Source organism: Aptenodytes patagonicus, chromosome 5 (assembly GCF_965638725.1).
Source record: "Aptenodytes patagonicus chromosome 5, bAptPat1.pri.cur, whole genome shotgun sequence".
Classification (NCBI taxonomy): Eukaryota; Metazoa; Chordata; class Aves; order Sphenisciformes; family Spheniscidae; genus Aptenodytes; species Aptenodytes patagonicus.
Genome location: NC_134953.1, coordinates 53,194,512 through 53,217,389, shown reverse-complemented (window position 1 = coordinate 53,217,389; position 22,878 = coordinate 53,194,512). Strand labels below are relative to the sequence as shown.

Genomic DNA, 22,878 nt, shown 5'->3' with positions numbered 1-22,878 from the left:
TTCTTGCAAATGAATACCTGATCCACCGTTTCCAACAGGTTTTAATAACTACTATAGCAAACCATGTTTTATGTGATAAATGTCAGCAAATGAACTGAAAACCAATTGCCTACAGTATTTCGGAAGGAAAATGACATGACAGCCTACCTCTTCCTTCTGTAGAGTGAATCATTAAAAAAAGGCAGGAATAAAATTCTTTGTTCCTGCCACGCAGCACAGGGTGGGCAGCATATGCTGTCACTGACAGTTTCTTTGCTTTCTTACTGTTTATTCTTTCCTTGCGATGAAATGTGAGAAGGAAAAATGATATCTGAATCACCGAGAGTTTTTTGATTTCATTTTTAAATTGTTTTCTCAGTAGCCACTCTCCTACTCTAGAGGAAATGCATAACAACCACCAAATCAACCCATTTGTAAGACAGTATTCACTGCTGCTCCAGTAATTGTAAGGAGGGGTTCCCATGTCCACAACGAGAAGAAACAAAATACAACAGCTTTTTCCAATTTCAATAACCCTCGACGTACCAAGCTTCAAACCAATAGAGACTTCTCCCAAAAAAACAACAATAAGTAGTAAGCATTCTGGATTTTAAAGGTGATCTAGGCAGTCCCACTAAGAGGACCAAAAGGCTTTGATGTATTGTGCTGAACATCCTCACACACAAGGAAAATGTGGGTTTCCCAGTACAGCTCATCCTCCCTGCAGGCTCTGAAACTCTGCCCATCCCAGTGTAGCAGATTTCACTGTACACAGCACCGTGGCAGGCACTCTGCTCCTGACATTACACCACCAAAAGACCAAACTAGAGATAACTAGAGAGAAAAAATAAATCTTTCAACCAACATAACCCATGGGGGTTTAAAGCCAGTTCTTGCTCCATTGTTCAGCTTACTGATATCAGGGCACCAAGGGGAAAGCAGTAGTCTAGGACAGGGCAGGACTCTCGGACAGGGTCAGAAAGCCAGCTCAGACCAGCCAAGTATCACTGCCGCACTCCTGACCCTGTTCATCACACAGCAGCACAGAGGCTATATTTTGTTTGAACCTGCGGGTGACCTTCATATTAAATTCATCCTTACAGCCTCCACTCTTTCTTATTTGAACAACCACCATCAAAAAAATCGAGTACTCTGCATCACTCAGCTCCCTCGAGCTTTCTTGTGTGAGCCTCCAGGCCTCCTGCATTTAGGTGCTGGAGCCCCATATATAATTCAAAATGTTATCAGATCTGCTCTCCTCTGCAATATTAATACATCAGCTCCCATGTTAGTTCTCACCAATCTGACTACCACGCACGTAAAATGTCTAAAGTAACTGTGGCTAGAACAACACAAAACATTAGGTAATTTAACAGGGGAAAAAAAAAAAAACATTGGCTTTGACTGACAGCGTTGTTCAGAGTACATGGCAGTATGTTTTACACTTGCACAATCCAGCAAGATAACTGCTAAGGTTGGAAACTGAAGCATTCGAAGTTAAGAAGTGCCAGAACTCAAGCTGCCTAAACAACACTAATTTGACCACCTCATGTGTATAAGGTCTAGAATTACGTGACCAAAATACTTCCCTTCATAATCTGTCTCACCAAGGGCACAGAATGGCTGGTGCTCACTCCACAAGCTATTCCTTTTCCTTTTAAATTGCTTATCATTCTGTCTATTCTTCAGAGGGAAGCCATGGACTTATTTGCCATACATCATTCAAATCCCATTCTGAAGACAGAATTTTTATCTTCCACATAAACAAGTTATCTTTCCTAATGACCCATGTGAGATGAGACGATAGTATTATTGTCATTTTACAAATGGGAAATGAAAGCAAAGAGATTAAAGTAAAACGCTTCCATTGCTTTTGGATGCCTTAACTGAGATTTCTGAGACCCGATTTTCAGAGAATTTAAGAATTACTATAAAGCACTTCATGGATAAGTCTACCCAGCGCCACTCAACAACTTGCAGAGATGCTTTAGGTAGTTTTCATTGAGTTAGTTCCTGAGCCAACACAGCCATGGCACGCTGCCTCAGCTGATCAGCTCTAGTGGAAGAAACCAGGTAGCTGGCCTAGGTTGCATTAACACACACCACTCTCCTGACTCTAGGATCCAGCCTAATACTTCAGCAGAGCAGTGTGCTGCAAGGACCTACTACACCATCTGGAGTTAAATCTGACATTTCTAGATGATGCTGCCTGCACTGCTGAAACTCTTGAGGGGCTCCAAGCAGAGGTCCCACCAAGTTCAGTAGCAGCTAGGAACACTCAACATTTCCAGGAATCAGATCTCTGAGCATCAAACTGGGCACACAAAAAATGTGAACATCCCATCAGCAGCCCACCATGGAAAGTCTAGTTTAAGTAACTTGCCGCAGGGAACTTGAGAACCCAAAGACAGAGAAGTATTACAGCTCTCCAGGACAAAGCTCCACCGCCTCAGCTATTAAGGCTTCCTTCCTCTTCCAACAATTCTCCCACTCTTACTGCTACTTCTTCATCTTCATCAACCACTTTCTTCACCACAGCTCTGACTCAGAAACAAGACACTCTGCACTCTGAATGATACAATAATTCTAGGATAAAATATCCTAATAAACTTACTTAAAGTAATACTACTAATGTTACACTGCATCAGCTTACTCCAATTTAGACTATTAATTTATTTGTTTTTTTAAAAAGATACTTTTGAAAATTCCTCCTGCAGCAGCAGATACACCCATTTCTTATCTGCAGGATCAGACTCTTGGGTCAACAGACTAACTAGCAGCAGTAGTAGGTTGTCCACAGAACTACTGGTTGTCCACAAGACCATTGCTGGAGGGAGATGGCATTTTCCTGCAGGTAAGAAATCTCCTGGAATCCCGCAAGGAGCAAGACAGTGATTCAAGTCTCCAGACAGACTCATCTTCCCATTCACAGCTCCCTGTCCTAACTCCTCTCCAGTCTTGACCTTTCTGTCCACATTCAGCGCCTCCTGCCACAGCCTTTCTCCAGTGCCTGACTCAGTCTCTTTTCACCCAGATAGTCTGAATTCTTCCACATCAGAGCCACCTTGCCTCCCCACTGCCCTCACGCAGGCCTCTTGTCCAGGGGTCTCCTCCAGCTCCTGACTTCACTGAACAAGAGCCAGAGCAAAGAGGCTCTTCACTGTCCAGCCTGCCCCTTTCCTCTACCTGTCCAGAGCCCTGCTTCTGCTCCCAGCCTGCAGCTCCTAACACAGTCAGTCCGTGTTCCCTGTGTTCTTCAATGAATAATGTTAGAATGGTTTAGTAAAAGCAAGTTAAAGACAGGAAGAGAGGAAAACCTGAATACTTTAAAAGGGCAAAGCATTTCCTATTTTTATTCAAAGTGCTGTGGCAAGCATAATTATGCAAATTCAAAAAACTTGTCATAATTGACCTTTTGAAAACATGTGTGTCCATGGGTCTAACATACAATTCATTGGTGAACCCTGAAATTTATTAAAGGTCAGCATTTCTAGAACTTCTTCTCGTTTCATTATTAAAGACTTATTTAAGATGACCCCAGCAGCAATCATCAATGAAAAACAAACTTGCTTAAAAATAGGTAAAAATTTTGATGCATTGGGTTAGAAAAACCTGTACCTTTAAAAAAATTCTGTAAAAGGAAAAGAAAAACAATTGTTCTTGCTACAGAATCTATCAGCTTACTTGTTGTTCTGAAAATTCAACAATGCCGGAATGCAAAAATTCTGGTCATCTGAAGCCGTGTAAGCAGATTTAGTAAATGATCAGGAGGCACTACTGATTCAAACTAAGTTTATTCTGGCAGTGTGTAGAGTAAGTCTAAAATCTCATTGTGTTTAGATCCTTTGGGACTTGGCTGTCTCTTCTACCCTATTACTCCAAGAACTGTGTCACAGACCTTTGTATTCCTTTGGGGAAGACTCTTGTCCACCTTTCCGATCTCATTCACAGCAACATGGTCTCTCCCCACCTTGAAAATTGGTTCATGCTACAATTTTTCTATGAAGAGCTCACGCAGAGCCTGGCATAACACCTAATAAAATAAATCTCCATGAAGATTTCTGTGGACTCAAGACTGGCCAAGGAAGGATTTCAGAGAGAACATGCACAGAAAAAAACCCAAAACAAAAACCCCCACATTTTCACAAATACTCACAAGCCCCAATTCAATTACTCTTGAACTTTATGCTGTATTATTTTTTATGCAGGGTCCACTTGAGAAATTTCAAGTATTTTTTCCTTTCAAGAAACTGAAACATGATGACAAATAGGCAAAGCTGTCCTTAATTAGAACGGTACTTACAACATGAAATACTGATCCTGTTCCATGATAGAAATGACAGAACTACGGCTCTTACCAAGGGAATGAAGCAACGAACCTAAAAAAAGCTGAGGGCCAGATCAAACAGAATTAGTTGCCAGAGCATCACAGAAGATAATGAATCTATGACAATTTATACCAATGAAGGCAGCTTGTCCTTGAAGCTCAAGGTCATTTTTTCAGAAAAGAACAAATCTTTTACTGGAATTTGCATGCAGTACAAGCTTCCGCTTCCTGAATTAATCTTCTACACAGCAGCATCACGGACTATAGCATGAATGTGATTTTTTTTTCCATTGGTACCTACACTGTGAGAAATGTGTTGGTTCAACTGCTTCTTGTACAACAGATGGAAGGACATCATAAAACATCACATGATCCCCTAGCAGGCTCTTTGAAATGCAAATAAGGCTACATATCCTTCACCCCTGTCATACAAGACCATAACAGGCTTGATTACAGAAATACTACACACTAGCACAGGTCTGTGCCAAATCACTAATGTGACTGTCCTGGTTTCGGCTGGGATAGAGTTAATTTTTCTTCTAGTAGCTGGTACAGCGCTGTGTTTTGGATTTAGGATGAGAACAATGTTGATGACACACCGATGTTTTAGTTGTTGCTGAGCAGTGCTTACACTAGTCAGGGACTTTTCAGCTTCCCATGCTCTACCGACTGAGAAGGCTGGAGGTGCACAAGGAGCTGGGAGGGGGCACAGCCAGGACAGCTGACCCAAACTGCCCAAAGGAATATTCCATACCATGTGACATCATGCTCAGTACATAAACTGGGGGAAAGCTGGCCGGGGGGGCCGCTGCTCGGGGACTGGCTGGGCATCGGTCAGGAGGTGGTGAGCAATTGCATCGTGCATCACTTGCTTTGTATATTCTTTTATTATTATTATTACCATTTTATTTTATTTCAATTAAACTGTTCTTATCTAAACCCACAAGTTTTCTCACTTTCACTCTTCCGATTCTCTCCGCCCTCCCACCGGCGCAGGGGGAGAGTGAGCAAGTGGCTGTGTGGTGCTCAGTTGCTGCCTGAGGTCACACAGTCACACAGTGTCAAGCTTAGCAGCAGGGTCTTAACTGTTTATTTTCATTTAGCGCCTGCCTGCAGCGTCTGTCACAACCAGGAACATTCCATGAAGTCCCAAACAACCAGCACAAGGACACCAAATATAGCCTGGCACACAGCAGCTGGAATTATCCTGCCATAGTTACTCCATTTTCATCCAAGACGGTCAGCAACTTAGGATCCATTTCTGGAGATAATGCAATACCATAGCAATTATTCAGTAACCAGCTGAATAACTTGTGTAAGATAAGAGACTTCACTTTTGCTGCTCTGCCTTCGCATATGTTCCAGGAGGTGGTGCTGTCACTCGGACGGAAATGGACCAAAAACTCTCACGTGGTGTTTGTGCACTGAATATACTGGTTGATCTTACTGTTTAATATGCCTATGCAGATAAAATGCTTCAGCAGATTAGGACAACTTTATGCAAGAAGTGCACAAACCCACATGTGCATGCACATGACACAAACTGAAGACTCAAATTTCATGCAAAGTAACTAGTAAATGCACACTCAACATTTTTGAAAATTCAAAGCCTATCAGTTCCTAATGCTCCCAATCTGAATTTACTTGTTCTGAAAAGAACAGAAGCTCTTTAGTGCTTTACATGAATTCAAACCATGGGCTATTACTCACAGAGAATAAACCTGTTGTGTCACCCATCTGTAACAGCCATCTGGGACAGATATTTTAAATGGAAACTGCCACGAGATTTAGGGTCCACAATCAACTTATCTTACAACTTGATCAGTTACCGCTTGAATGTCCCAATAAGAAATTATGGAGTCCCATCTGACTGAAGGAAGCAATACACATACTGTACATTGGCTTCCTTCCCTGATACATGAACAGTCCAGAAAGCAGATCAATGCTATGCCAATACCATCCTATCCTGTCTCACCCAATCCCTGCTGCCTGGAGAGCTGAAGCTCACCTGAATTTTTTATGGGCATGGAATTGACCATACATTATGTATGCAAAGTCAGACAGACTATTTGTTTGCTCCTATTTACTTGCTACCGAGGACCTTTGCTCCTTAAGCCAAATAAATTCCCTTTAAAATGGGTTAATGATCAACAAGTATAAATTTTTCATAAAATTCTGAAACAAAATTATTAACTATTCACACCCAAGTTCTATGAATTTCTCTGTGTGTCCATCTGGCAGACAGCTGTATTATTTATTTGCTGTCACACTCGGTAAATTGATCTACTGGCATTTAACAGTGTCATCTTTATTCGTTACAACTTCAATGATCACTCCAGCACTGCCAGCATTGTACCAATGACCTGAGTTCTGACTACAGCTTTTAATCCATGCTAATCACAAAACCTGCAAGACTGAATTCCACATATAAAGCAGTATATGAAGAGACAGAAGAAACCGAAGGACTACGCTGCTTTGCTTCAAAGTTCATTGATCTCTATATGGTAACAATTTGATAAGAAAGTTAATTTAACAACTCTTAAGTGCAACATACATTTTTTTGAGCTCAAGGTAAAACATCAGAACTGGTGACACTGCAATGTAGAATTAAGGTAAATAGGCTTCACAGACAAGAATGGGATTATATTATGCTCACAACAATGAAAAACTATTCAATTGGTCGCACGTCACAACCACTGTCCTCACAGTCTCAAGAGGAATGTGACCGCATCCTCAGAGATAGACCACACTGCCTTGGAAAGTTTGAGGCAGATGATGCTTACTCTCAGCCACATCTTCTACATGCCTTCCAAACTATTTTAGCCGCAGTGCCAGAGACCAGAACTCCATTTCTGCCCTGAGATATTTCAGGCTGGCAAATAACAGCAGCCCCCCAGCCCCACACCAGTTGACTAGGGGAACTGTTTCAAAACGAGCAGTACCGATACAGCTTGGAAAACGTACCAAAACACAAGACATTCAAGATGCTCTAGACTATGTTCTAGCACACTCTAAGTGATACATGCAAGAGGTTTTAAAAAGACACAATGAACATCCAAGCTCCCTAGCAATACACAGGCCGTTGCACGCGGCCACACTGTAATTGTCCCCGATTTGCACACTCTAGCACAGCTAGAGTATGCCACACTAGTATGGCAAACGGCTCCATAACCATCACCACTGAGGCGCTTCTGCTGAGAAAATGACCACCAGCATATTTCTCATGCAACGCTCTGCACTAGGGAGTGCTCAAAAAGACATGACAGCATCTTGGGAAAGAAAGGACATGCCTGTAGAGCTCAAGAGCTAACATGAGTATGTACATGTACTTCAACTGGAAATTGAACACCAGCTGAAATAACGTCACCTCCCATTCACTGACACCCGTGGGCGGCACAGGAACTAAACACAGCAGTGACCTGCGATTCACAGCCACACATATGTAAGCACAGCCAAGTCAAACTGCAGAAGTTGGAATTTTGATCATGCCTCACTAGAGAAAAACATAATTAAAACTATTACACTTGGAAAATTTCCAGCTCTATGAATCTGACAAAGACATTTATGATGATAAAAGAATAATAATGTCCAGTAAAATCCCTGTACATAAAAGCACTAAAAGAGTTTTATAGTCAGAAAACCAAGGGAAGAACATTTTAAACAAGTTAATGTGCAACTTCTATAGAAAAGGAGTAGCACGACTTTTCCATTTCATAAACTGAAGTTTAATTTCACAGCTATCTGTATCCTATCACACTTTTCCTGACAGACTAAACATCTCTTGTTTTATTACAGGTCAGAGCAACTTATCTCACAGGATATTTTTGATGAAAATGAACACTAGGCTTCAATAAAAACAGCCCAATGTCCTTTCTGTGATAGCTAATTTTTGACACTTTGATCCACTTTTCATTTCTATCCTTTGCATTTTCTAGCCTAACATGAGGAGGAGTTCATAACACCATCCACCAAGAGGCATGCATTGCAGTAAGACATATTGACATGCTTGCTCTTTTTACTGATCCATGCAGCAGGTTGTTATTTAAGGTAACATTAACAGAAATGTCACATTACTTAAAGAGAAAAAATTATTTCACAGTTTTTGGAAAAAACATTTGGCAAAGTGCTGCCATCTGCACCAATATTTGAAAACCAAGCTATTCAAATATGCATAATTTACTTAATCTTATCAAGATATTTGAAAATTAGAAGCTTTTTATTACATTTTCCAAAGAAGCATCACTTTGCATATCGAGTATTATATCCATCTGGAAAACTGACACTTAAAACAACCTTGCCTTTTCAAGTCCATAACACCTTGTTAATATCGGGCTGTTCATACACACTGAGCATATGACTTCTGGAAGCTGCCTTTGGGAAATAAGGGTAAGGGGAGACAAAAACTACTAAAGGTTGCTCAAATGATGACGATAAGAATTTTAAGTCTCTCGAAAATATGTATACTGAAGTGTTGTGATGATTTCCTGCAATTTTTCCTGTTTATTTTAGAATCAGGCACAAGAGAGCAGCTTAGAGGAACCCCTTTTCTTGAATAGGTTCAAGACCTTCAAGAGGTTAAGAATTCCACAGCTGACAAACAATTCCAATTTTGGACCAGTCCAAGCAGTAAATGACATAAGAAAAGCATTTCGAACACATGTGCACTGGAGCTGGAGCCCGTCTGGGATTGCACCTGTTAGAGCCCAGAAACTGGAGATGGAGACTGTGGCCACTCATAGTTTATTTGAAGAAAACATCTTCTGCCACCCTGCCTGTGTCCCTCTCAGTGATCACCCTTATTTTGAAGGGGTGTCCCTTGTTTCATGTATTTGCTGTTTAAGGTGGAATGAAGACTCCACAGATTTTAACTAAGCAACATAGCTGCCCACTAAACCTTCTTGACTATAGCACTTCACCTAACAACAATGTTTAAAATACAAAAACCTTTCCATTTTATCCTGAGCCTCCACTGAACAGCACACCTGAAGCAGACATCCAGAAAAGGGAGCAGCGCACAAGAAAGAAAACTCCTGGAATGATTCATTAACAGCGGAGTCAAAACCAAACAGGGTTTATTAGAGTATCATTATGCTTTACTGTAATAGATCATTGACATATTCAGGGTAAGGCTTTGGAAAAAGGTAGTTGCAAAGTCCTTCTACACAGCCTGGAAGTTTCTAGTACCAGCCCACCAGACCTTTCTGGACATTTGCTAAGCTCTGGATGACTATAAAGTATAGGCTTCAGAGGACTGTGCTGCTGTGTGTTCTGAGCTGCTGAGCAAACCGTAGGAGGGGGACTGTGAAGCAGAAATGAAAAAGAAATCTCAAGTTGACTTAGCCATTTGCTCTAGAAAAACAGTAATTTTCCAGGAAAATGTTCTAAACAGCTGAACCTTATCAAGAGGCTGGATGTGAACCATTCATCCAAGGAATGCTCAGTAATGAAAGATTAACGTGCACTTTACTTTAGGGGTTTGAACATAAGACTATCTCCCATCTTCAAATCTACTTTTCTGAATTTCTTTGTGCGCGGTATTTACAATGCCCTCTTCTGATCTTAAGGTAGCAGCAGAAAATATCTTCTTTGAGTAAACAGATTTGGACAGACTGCAGAAATCTGCCAAATATTGATTTTGTTAGGGCTGAGCTTAAAATTTCAATCTTGTTTCAGTTTCACATAGAATGAACTTTTAAACACTGATTTGTAAAAATAAAATGTATTATATTGTATTAAAACAAGTGAATTGTACTACTTCAAATAATAAATTGAAACATCTATGATAATTGAGTATTTGAGAGCAGCAGAAATGTATACTTAAGGGTAAAACAGTACACTAGGAAAAATGATTTTGTCCGAGGAGGTTCTGTCTGAACACATAAGGAAACACTTTTTTACTGTGAGGATGACTGGGCACGGAGCAGGTCGCCCAGAGAAGCTGTGGAGTCTCCATCCTTGGAGATATTCAAAAGCCATCTGGACATGGTCATGAGCAGCCTGCTCTAGGTGACTCTGCTTGAGCAGGGGGGTTGGACCAGAGGTCCCTTCCAACCTCAACCATTCCATGCTTCTAAAATATTTCTCAAAGTAAAGCCCCTTACCACCATACAAAAAGGTAGTCACCTTGTATAACTTCTGGAACTAATGAATGCTAGCACCAGGCGTGCTTTGGCTCTTCTGGAGAGATAAATCAGATCTCTCCATGTTCTCACTGACAACCCGCTCAGGCAAGGTCACAGGCAGACACTCTGCCTGGCTGGCCCAGGTGTAGGTTACTGGTAGCATACAACAGCAGTCAGCCAACTGATCTAGAATGTTTTATTCTACAAGCCTTTTCTTCAGTGGCACTTTCAGTGAGGTCTCTCCCTACTCCCTGTCTACCATTTTTTATAAAACTTAGCCTAATACCTTTGTGTCTATGTTCTATCAAACTGGAAGAAACCACGTGGTGAATACAAGTTGTAAGTGAGGAAACTGACAATTCAATATACAAGTCCTTATTTCTGTTGGAAACCAAGGTAAAAACAGGTTTCAAGAAGTGCAGCCTTCTGCTGAACAATGTTTGTGTAAAGCATACTAAGCATTCAAGAATTACAGAAGAAGCATTACCTGCTTGTAGTTCTCCGGTTGTCTAACAAGATCTGTTTCTGTGACAGAAAAATGTCCAAGGATCTGGTCCATATGGGAGCCGCTAGTGAATAAATGGATCTGAAACAGATTAAATTTAAAAGATATTTGTCAGTACAAGGACCAGATCATTAATAACATCATTAGCTACCATCTAACAGCTGCATGGATTAGAATGGTGATGTGAACCAGTGGTTACAAGCCCATTCCCAATGGACGAGTACAAATGTAACTACTACCACCAATACAACAGACCTTTTTAAAACATGTTCATGCACCACAATCACCTCACAAAATGGTCCATCTGGTGTCGTTACCACAACCACATGCAGGAATTGCTACTGCTGCCGCCACAGTAAAACTGAAAGATTTCTCTTTTCATCCTATCTTAAAGTCTTTTTCCTTACACTACACACGCTCTTGCGCATAGCATGAAAGGAGAAACCATTTACACAGATAGCAGAAGTCTTAACAGAGGTAAAGGATACCCTCGGAATAATTTTTGATTTCTTCCTTTAAAGCGGAAAATGCTACCTAGTTACAGTAAGTTTCTCTTTCGCTGCTGTATATTGTTGGCTTTCATGTACTGGGACCTTGTCCCAGCTGCACTGGTGATGGTATCATCAATTACTTGACGAAGAAGCTTCCCAAGTTAGTCAAGGGAACAATAAAAAGCAATTCCTCCTATTCAGAGCTGATCCCTTTGTTACTGTAATAACTGCAGCTGCCAAACAAGATAGCAGTGCACATTTGTCAGACAATCGCTCATATTTCATTAATATTTCTGCCAGAAGACAGAGAATGTTTCCTGCTTTTCTTCCTTTATTCTAATATGAACTTTATCATACACTTGGGTATTGACAACTATTTTAAAGTTGACAGGCACTGGGTAATTATCAACCCTTCCCTGAAACTTCAGAATATTTTAGTGTTCCTTTCCCAAAACTCACTTCTGGTGACAACCATCTGTCACATGTGCAGAGCTACGTGAGTTTAAAAATAAAAGAGCACCTCCCCACACAATGTTCTTCCTTTCTACTTGCCACTCCTCTCCCTGCTGCATTCTTGCATAACTCTGGCTGCCAAACCTTTCGGCCTCCAGCACCAGGGATGAATTTCAGCCCTTCCGCAAAAGTACGTTGCAGCAGCCCAAAACAAATACTCTAAAGCTGTAACAACAGGGGAATAAGGTGTTCCCCTGAGACCAGACTAGATGGATACTGGAATAATCCAGTATTTGTATTTTGACAATCTGTTATTGATAACCACAACATACTGAAGATGAAACAAGGCTTAAAGAGGGAAATAGTACCAAGGTAAAAGAAGCAAACGAGAGGGTGAGAGACAAAGCACGTGTAGCTGTTGCTGCGTGGCACTGGAACGGACTGAGGTGGAGGCAGGTCTGATTTAACCTTATACTAACCTTTGCATGAGAGTACAGGCACAGCCCCCCACTGAGCACCACTTCGGGGAGTTCCCAGTACCAACTCCTAAACACTTAGCTTAGACACCCTGCAGGGAGATCAGCTTGTCTTATTCACTTAAGAGATGAAAAGGGGGCTTGTTCATAGTTCACACCCACTTGCACGAGAGGAAAAACTTCTACTGCATTAAAGAATGTGCTATTGAGATCTAATGGCAAATTCACTTTAGGAAAAAAACAAAGATTTTCAAACCAAATTTCTCAAGACAAAAAAAAGATATAATTAACCAATTGTTGTGGTTTAACCCGGCAGTCAGCTAAACACCACACAGCCGTTCGCTCACTCCCCTCCCACAGTGGGATGGGGGAGAGAATCAGGGAAAAAAAAGTGAAATTCGTGGGTTGAGATAAAGACAGGTTAATAGGACAGAAAAGGAGGGGAAAATAATAACAATAATAATAACAACAACAACAACAACAATAATAATAATAGAATATACAAAGCAAGTGATGCACAATGCAATTGCTCACCACCCACCGACCAATGCCCAGCCAGTTCCCAAGCAGAAGTCATTGCCCCCCGGCCAACTCCCCCCAGTTTATATACTGAGCATGACGTCGTATGGTATGGAATAGCCCTTTGGCCAGTTTGGGTCAGCTGTCCTGGCTCTGCCCCCTCCCAGCTTCTCGCTGGCAGGGCATGAGAAGCTGAAAAGTCCTTGACTAGTGCAAGCACGACTTAGCAACAACTAAAACATCAGTGTGTTATCAACATTATTCTCATCCTAAATCCAAACCACAGCACCGTACCAGCTACTAGGAAGAAAATTAACTCTATCCCAGCCGAAACCAGGACACAAATGTAGTAATTTACAGAGTAACATGGTAGATTCTTCGTGCCAAGATGCAGATGCATCTAACAATTGCAGTTTAGCTCACTCATAAATTACTGACAATGAGGTAATCACCCAGCACCAGTCTCTGCCCTCTGTTATTCAGAGATCAAGACTTTGTCCTTGTCCCTTTACTCTTTTACTACAACATCAGATACATAGATATGACCAATCCAATCCATTGTAATACATCTTATTTTATATTGTTTATCTTAGAGGAGGCACAAGATACCACTCCGTTCATAGGAAGTATTTCCCAGTGCTGCTCTGCATTCTTACTGACAGAATACAACTCTCGCTCTTACAGTTTCCAAGCATATTGCAACCATTATTGCCATTTTACCATGATGTGATACTGCCAGTTATGTTAAACTCTTCTTCCAGCATCAAGAATTCCATTTAATATAATTTTATTCCTACTAACTTATATCCATAGTTCACAATAAGATGTTCACCTGCTTAACAAAATTCACCTCTGAACCCGATCTAACCTTCCCCTATTTCAGGTGTGATTTCTGTCCTAGTCTTTAGTGGATGGAGGATAGCTGAAAATACCCACAGGAAATCCATCGGTTTTGCAGAAACTCACTTGTTCTGCTGTTTCTTTTCACATGCTGGTTGTGGCACAATGCATTTAACAGACCCAAAAAACAATTCCAGTTTTAAACTATACAGGTTCCTACCTGTTTTTCTGAAACTATGTAAGGCTCCTCATTGACATTTTTTTAAGGCAAAGTGGTAATTTAAAGCCTAACTAAAAACAGCTGCTCTCCCCTATGAATTCAAGAGGGATCAAAAACCAGGCAGATAGATATTCCTCTGGCACTTGACAGAAAGAGGAAGAAACAGAATAGAAGGAATCAAGAGGCATGCCTTAACACGGTAATTTACCCTTCACGCTTCCATATATTTGAACGTGTATCAGGTAAATATGTACCACTCAGAATTTCGAGGGAATTATAATGGTATCACTATATTATACTTTCAAAGTAGGCCAACCTGTCCACGTTGAGAAGCCATTATAACATTATTCAACAGCTCATAGCCTCAGGCTGCAAAATTCCTCAGCAACAGAGAGGTTAAGATTTCCCTGAGGAAGCCTTCCTCCTACAGCAGGACATGTGTGTGACTGTAAGCTTCAACATGCCTTCTGGGAGCTGAAGTCACTGAAAAGCAGCTCATCAGAAGAACTAGCAAAGAGGAACAGCCAGTCAGACCCTAACAAGCAATTCCCAACACATGACCGGCTGTAGCTCCACAAAGGCTTCCCTCTTCAGTAACCCACACTGGTTACTACAGAACATCATACCACCGACCTTAAGTGGCTGCAGGCAGGACAGAGTAGATAGAGGCCCCAGCAATCAGTTTCAGTTATCATTTGTGTACCTCAGAGAAAGAACATCCATTTATTTTTGCCTGTTTCCCCCTCATATTTCCCTCCTACTGTTCCCTTACCCTTTCTTCAGGCAGTACAGTACTATTTCATTAAGACATGAGTCATCAATCCCAACCTGAAAGTACATGTCCCTGATCACCCAAACGATTCAGAACTTTTTCACAAAATCATAGAAACAGAAAAGATCTTCGGAGGACTTTAGTCCTACCTCCTGCTCTAACAAGGACTATCACCAACATCAGTTTGTGGCTTTGTGTATGTGAGTCTTGGAAACCTCCAAGGATGGAGACCATTCAGCATCTCTGGTGACCTGCTCCAATGCTGCCTGTCATCCCAGAGAAGCTTTTTCTAATATGCCTGAACCTTCCAAGCTATAATCAGTGGCCCCTTCCCCTTTGTCTTCTGGTACTGCTGAGAAGACCGTGGATCCATCTTTGTAACTACCATCCTTGTAACTGAACTACCATCAAATAGCTGAACACAGCTATTAGGTGACCTCTCCCCCTCAGCCTCCTCTCCACCAGAGCAAACAAGCCCAACTCCCTCAACCTATTCTTGGAGGTCATGCCCAACTTAGCTAGTCCTTGACTATCTTGGTAGCCTCTCGCTATGTACAATTCTTACTTCCAGTAGCAATATCCATACTTAAAAAAATACAGAGTGGCAAAGCAGTCATCTCCTGAATAAGAACACATTTTCCAAGCGTGATGTGTTTTTCTCAGAAAGCCCCAAACAGAGAATATGGTATTTTAGAGCCTGTGTGAGTCACAGAATGAAATCTGTGGAAGTGTCGCCACTACTTGGCAAAAATTATAGCTCGTGATCAGCGGTAAATATGTATCTCAACTGTTCCACAGTTGGAGATACATAACCTGTTAAGTTATTAAACAGAGCAAGTAATAGCCGTAATTATCATTTTGTAGAGAAAGCCCTCTGTAAATCTGTCAGCATAATTAAAAACCATAACACTCATTAGCCTTTTGCATACCATGTTTGTGGTTTATATGAGAAAAGCAGCAGCTCATATAGAGGTCACATTGGGTCAGCTCAGTCTTCTAACACATAGCAGACTAGTTTAAAAGTTTTAAAATTAATGCAGTAGCACAGCCAAAATTTCTCTACAAAGAGTCAGGAAATATCAATTATTGTTTATGCAGCTGTTAAATTGTATAAGTATGTTATATTTTGTGTTACCGTAAATATTAACATTAATGTGGCACTGTAATGAAGTCCCTTCCAAAGTCACTTTTACCTTTCAATTTTCCTGCTTTTAATTCAGACTAAAATATAAATCAGAGCACTGCACTTAATTACAGCTCTGAATAGAACTCCCACAGTTGCACATACGTATTTGAGCACGCATAATATCAGTGTATGATCACATATAGAGGAGCTGGGCTCCAATCTATCCTCCCATGTATACATCCGTGATGGCAACCCTCTACATACACTGCAGAGCATAGTCTGATCATAAGAATCATCACCAGCATCGCTTATTGCTTTCAATTTAGTCCAGTGATGACTCTTGGAGAAGGCAGTAATGGCAGCTTTGGGAAACTGGACGAACAGAGAAACATTCTCCCTCCTGCTTATTCTTCCAGATTCTGGAAATCATGGTCCAGGGAACTGCAGCGTAACTAACCTGTCTCTTATATTTGTCTGACTGTAACAGTCCTAACTTGGGCAAACATTTTTCATTGGATAGCCACAGGGGGAAAAAAGTCCAAGTTTATTTCCAAGTACAATCCCCATAGGAGGTCATCATCTCCCCTGTCAACAAGTTTAGCATGTTGCCCAATCAGCGCATATCTTCATCATTTCAGCGCCTGATCTGGACCATTGAGAGTACCTCTGTTTGTACTCGAGGCCCCAGGTTCAACCTGCTCTTAATTCTTCCTTGGTCTCATTAACTGCATGCTGAGGTACTGAAGCTGCCTAATGATTTGTTACTGCCAAGTACTACATAAATCAGAGCACTGATGATGAGTTACGGAGATATTTGCCTCACCTACTATAAAAATCAGCATACCTTAAATAGAGGTAGCTTATCAAGGGGAGACGATGCCAATCATTTCATTTGAGTTTTGTATCACTAAGCTACCTCTCCCAGTAGCATCACTGTAATCTCAGTGCAAAAGCCAAGGACTGCACCTGCACTTACGGTGAATTACTATCTCCGTTCCCAGATCAGGAAAGCACATTCGCAGTGGACAATGAGAAGCAAAAGGTTATTTTAGATGCTGCACACACAGCATCTGATCTTTCCCTAGGGCTGTCAATCAGACATCTTCCCTAGCAATCAATTCATGGAAAGAACAAAATGTAACCTCATTATAGTTTTCAGCATTCCTCTGTCAGACACAGATTAAAACCAAGGTGGCATCTTCATTCAAAACCCTCTTGTTCTGATTCTGACAACTTTCTGATAAATGTTGCTCTTTGAGGAGAAATTTCTCAAAACCGTTCTTAGTCTCAAAAAGGTTTGCTGTGAAGGTTCTGGGTACACCACCAAAGTGGCTCCATATAAGTTACCTGAAGAGGTATGAATTGAGAAACGGGGCCTACAGAAAACATTACTGAATAACTTTTAGGACTGTCTTTAGAACTATTTTTTTAAATTTGTCTCTGCAGTCACCATCACTGTCAACTTTGGGACTGCAGGCTATTTCCATCCTAAGCAGACATGATGCTCCCAGATGTCTGTGATTTTCAGACAGGCATATAAACATTATTCATAAATGGGAACAGAACTGGAATCTTAGCAATGTAGAGACCACTATTGATTCCTGATTTAAAAGCAGGTAGATTTTGGGTTCTGCTCAGATGTTCCCTCGTACTTCAGAAAGGGAAAATGCATTTTACTTTGCTGCTATTACTTCCAACATCCATGCTCAATATTTTGAATCCACATTTCCGATGAACAGTTCTGAATCACTGTTTCTTGTCTGTGGGACCAGAATGCTCTGTCTTGCTTCTACCAGGTATTTTCTGAGAAAAATGGAGACAGCCTATGGTTGCAGAAGCGACTAATGTGCCAACCTGCAAGAGAGACTTTTATACAACAATTATAACCTTACGAACACTGTACATACTTCATTTTCTCACAGTTCTGCCCCACCGGGGAAAGGTGGGGGTATTTATATTTAGAGTAATACACTCTTACCTACAGAAAATGCAGAGCTAGCAAACAAGAATAATTTGTACATTTAGCACTAGCTGACAAGGCTTTTAAATAATAAACAATGCCATAGTGAGTTAGAAGAATCATTTACCTTGTGCAAAAGTTTGCATTGCTCTTGGTGCTGAGCATGCAAACTCCGCCACTGGAACCTCAGCCTCCCATTTAACCACTGAAGGTATCGAACATCTACTCTGTCTTCTAGCCCATATTCAGGTGCTATTTCAGTTGTACCTTTCTGGCTGTTAGGCAGATCATCTTCACACTAAAAGCAGAAGAGAATACCAAAATGTTTTAAGTTAGCTTCAACACTTTCAAATCATTCAGTAGTGAAGAACATACAAGGCAAATAGGCCAAAGAGGGAAAAAATCACCAAAAAAGGAAGTAAGTTCCAGCAGTAGAGAGAAATTGTAATCTTTTAGAGTACAGGACTGGGAACAGCCTAAACAAGTACTGAAGTCTGGAATAAATATCAGCTTCTCAGCTATGACGTGGTGAGCTGTCTCCTCTCCTGTCTTTCATTTTCCATACCCAGGAAGACACAGTGTTCCTGAGACAGCAAGCATGTTCTTTACCCAGATGGGAAAAATCACATTTTGACTAGATTCTAATAAGTCAAAGAATATAAAAAACAGACTTAGCTCCTCCAGTGTCTTCCTGAAAATGCTGCAGGCTGTATTCGGTGACCCCATTTTGTAAATCAACACCTTATATAGGGACAAAATTGTGGGCCTGTGCTTACCCAGCTATTTTCTTTCCTCCATCGAGCATTTCCCTTCTTGCAGGATAGAGGAAAAGAAACAGTCATCCCGCTGACATTGGTGAGGAGTCCACAGAGGCACTCCCAGCTACAGTTGCACCACCTGTCTTGCCTTGATTTGCCTTTCTCTAGAGTAATTTGGAAAGAAGGGAGAAGCTAAGAGTTTCCTTTTGCTCATCTTGTCCCACTTTCCTTCTGCTGCAGAAAAAAAAAAAACCAACCACCATCTTCATCTTCTGGATGAAATTTCTCCTTGGCTAATGGCATAAAGCAAGCAACATACAACATTTCTGTCGTATCTCTTTCCCAAGGAACATGGAGGGAATTCCACCTCCCCCAGCCCCTTGCACAAAGAGATCATTCACATTTACAAACAGATCTCTCTCAGTTTTCAGCTAAGACTCCTGCAGATTGCAAATTAAAAAGGGAGGAAGACACGGGTTGTTTTACTTCTGATGCCAGTAACACCGCTTAAAGTAAGGCTGAACTGTCAACTTCATCCAGTCTATAGAAAGTACATACAATAAACAATCCATAATTCCAAATTTTTTACTACAGCATATCATAGGAAGTAGAAATAACATAGAACTGCAAAGGCCTGGTTATTCAGAACAGGTGTTCACCAGCTAAAAAAGTGTATCCCAGTTGTTGGATTCTCAAGACATTTCTCTAAAGTGGAAATTTAAAAAGCCTACTTGAAACATGACTGTTTTCAAGAAAACACTTAAGCAGATATTTGGACCCATAGACCTTGATGGTATTTAAACATATGTGCTTCCCGGCTTCACAGACTTCCATGTTCAATAAAATCTTATAAAGATTCAGTTGGCAGGCAAAGCTTGAATGTAATTCCAATTTGGATCCTAAACTAAAAATGCAAACTGTAAAATGAAGAGAGTTTAATCTTGCCGTAAATGCAGATTTCAGCAGAAGTGTATCTATAACCATGAGCAAATAACCCCCTAATGCTTGTTTTAACCTAAATATCACCTCAGCTGACAGGGCCTCTAATACAATGAGTGTTCATATTATTTAAAAGCACAAAAATGCTGTTCTGGTCACATAAAATGTATCAAGATTACAGGTTTTTTCCCTTTGCTTTGTGGCTCAGATAAATGCATGCTATAAATCACAGGGGCACAGGGTTGGTAAAGGGCTTTTCCTTTTAAAGGCACAGATTCATCTTTAAAAAAAAAAAAAGACAGTATCTCCTTTGTGCCAACAGCAGTATCACTCTTTTTCCTCAGATGCCTTCAGCCCCTTGCCCCTAAATCAAAACACACTATGTCCTAGGGCGCTGCAGTCCTAGCTAAGTACCTTCATGGTTCAGATTGTCTTGCCCCCACCTGGAGAGGTTTTTGGACTATGAAACCGTACAGATATGGTTACCAAGTTGTCCATAAACATGGTGAGTCAAGCAATTGGATATTAGTCACTACAGCAGAGAAAACACATGTGTAAACAACATTAAAACATTTCACATAAGCAGCCAGAAAGCCACAAGGCCAGAGACAGACTTGGGATTCCCAGATTAAAATCTGCATTTTCCATAATTTACAGTTCAACTCCAACTTCCTTGGTTGGAGGTTTCAGAACGGCACAAATACTGCTCTCCTGGGGATTCATTTCAGGAAGGAATGGCATTAGACTCGATTGGTTTGGCAGTACAGTGACAAACACCATGCAGAGCTAATTTTATTGTAGCAACCTGCCTTATTAATATTAAAATAAGGAAGCCAGCCAATGCATTTTTTAAACAGGATCTCTCTATTATTTATTTCACAAACTGCACAAAAAAATTTACTTTTGCTATGAAATACTTAGCCTGGCATAAAGTAAACAAGGTAAAAAAAAGTCTTGCATATTATATTGTGACCTCAATTTCTAGTCCCATCTTTACAATCTAAGACTATTTACTGCTCTCCCAGTGGGAGAAAAATCACTAAAATACCAGCCCAAGCTAGAGCCTTTGCTTCAAATATCACTGTGAATTTATCTAATCTATGCAGCAATACAGGTACACACCTACATTCACTTCTGAGATACAGAAGTGGGTATTATTTAGTCAAACTCATCAAGAGAGCAGCCAAGGCAACTACCCAGGGCCCTCAATGGCCTCCCCGCACTTAGAATGCCCCACACCAGCTCTGGAAGAGATCATTTCACAGCCACTTACCAGGAAAGCTTTTTGCTTGTAAACTGTTTGCTGCAATTAATGTTTCTCTTTGATTCTGTTTCAGAGAAGGGAGGCGCATGGACTCCAGCTACAGAATGGTGCCACAGGCTTGCAGTACAAAAGCCACATCGGCACGTATCGATACCCTCATTGTAGTGTCGGAGTCTTTTCCCATTACACTGCCGATATCAGAGCTAGTCTTGTCAATCTGGACGATGTGGACTCAACCAGAGCACCTGTGATAGCGTAACTTAAGCAAAAGCTAGAATGAAGCCCCTCAATTCCACTCCCACTGTAAGTCACCTCAGACTAGTTTTTCTGTCCTAAAAGCTCAAGGTACTGCTGTTAGAAGATTTCAATATCCATTTATTGGCAAGACTCAGAAAAGCAAGCACAAGCCTGATGAAGGTGACATGCATATATTTACATGAACTCTCTTCAAGCCAATTCCTGAACTACCACTCTACCCACACTTAGGCAGAACTTAAACCCAGCTCTCCTGTGGTAAAAGATCCAGGCAAATAGCCAGCTAAGCCCCATAATAAATACACATTCCAGGACATCACCATCCCAACTAAGGTAGCTCACAAACTACAAAACCTACCCCAAGCTCATAAATACATCTCTGGCTTAGTCAGAGCTAAACACGGTTTATGTCCTAAGAGCATGTATTTAAAATTTTTGCAAGGTAGCCTAGAATTCAGTCTCCAACACCACACGACTTTTGCCCTAAACATTTCTCCCCAGGCTATTTAAAGTCCAATTGTTATGAAAAAAAGATGCCAGATCATTCTTCAAAACGTGTGAATGCACTTATGGTTAGACAATGCAGCAAGTGCAAAAACAGCCAACACAGTCCTCATGGCACGAGTGCTCTGAGCAGACAAGACAGATTCACAAAACACACTGAAAAAGCCAGCAGATATAAAAGTACTTAAAGGAAAAGAGTAAGGGGTGGGAGAAAGGAGGGTGTGAAAGAAAGACATGGGGATATATCAATTTTCATTCACATTCCATACATCTGAGCAAACAACTTATATGCAGCTTGCTTAGAGAGAAATTAAAGATTAAGAAGCTTCAACTTTTATAGCAGAAGTAAAGCTTTTCTTTTTGGTTTGAAATACAAAGCAATTCCATGGTATTGGAAATCAGAGAGTAGTTCTATGGATGGAGATAAATTAAGCAAGTTCAGCGGATGGAGATAAATTAAGCAAGTACTTCATCATATAAATAGTTTATCAAAGAACAGCATAAGCATCAATGTGTTGTAGACATGTGAGAAGGGAGCATTTTTTGCACTACTTGCTCCATTTGAGGATTTTAGTGACCTGGTATGTGGTTGACCTTGCTCTGTTCATACACTTTGAATTAAACAAACTCCAAAAATTGTTTTAAAGCAAAATTCCTTGCAGATTCAGTGGAGATCTTACAATATGCCACAAGCAGTACTGCCAAGAAAACCCGTCGTTGTGCAACTTCATCACACTTCTACACTTTCCGTACTTTTCCAATTCATATAGCTATCTTAATGCCTACAAATTCTCACCTTAATAAATTTACTATGCCCTGTGCACACCATGGAAATGAAAAGGCCTGTGCTGCCTGCGTTGCTGTAAAAGCAAGGCTATGGCAGGGCTAGCTCCCCGAGCGACGCTCTGTCCTGACTACCAGCTGCCACCTGTCGGTAAAGGACGGACCCCGGCTCACCCCCGGCGTGCTGTGGCTTTTCCCCGGACATCTTCCAAATCCCTGCAAGGATCAGCTCTCTGCTTCCATATTCGGACAACCAGCAAACAGCCTGCTGTCCCTCCCATGGAGAAGCGGCCCTACCGGAACACAGATAACACGTTTAACCCATAGATACATGCATTAAGTCAACTCCCTGACATTAAAGCTTGAGCACAGTGAAATAAAGCAGCTGCCAGTTAAAACCACTAAGGCTTGCCTCCCCCCACTACTCACTTTCACCTGGGTTCATCTGGGTCTAGACAGAAACTATTTACTCTCAGGTACTACTCAACTACACTAAGCACGCAGCCTGGTTTCATAAAGGTGGGAAGGAGCATATCTAGATCCCTCACTGCAGGACTCGGGAAAGGCAAAGCAATCACATAAATC

The 22,878-nt window shown here is 41.1% G+C and overlaps 1 protein-coding gene across 1 annotated transcript in view; it reads right to left on the bottom strand.

The window, feature by feature from the left end:
- The window catches only part of TEDC1 (tubulin epsilon and delta complex 1), an 80,306-nt gene that overhangs the window by 38,474 nt on the left and 18,954 nt on the right, over positions 1-22,878 (bottom strand). Inside the window, exons 5-6 of the mRNA XM_076338037.1 lie at positions 17,918-18,088; positions 10,916-11,014 (exon numbers count right to left, since the gene is read on the bottom strand). Of these exons, the coding sequence (XP_076194152.1) occupies positions 10,916-11,014; positions 17,918-18,088 (270 nt within the window). The remainder of the gene's footprint in view (positions 1-10,915; positions 11,015-17,917; positions 18,089-22,878) is intronic.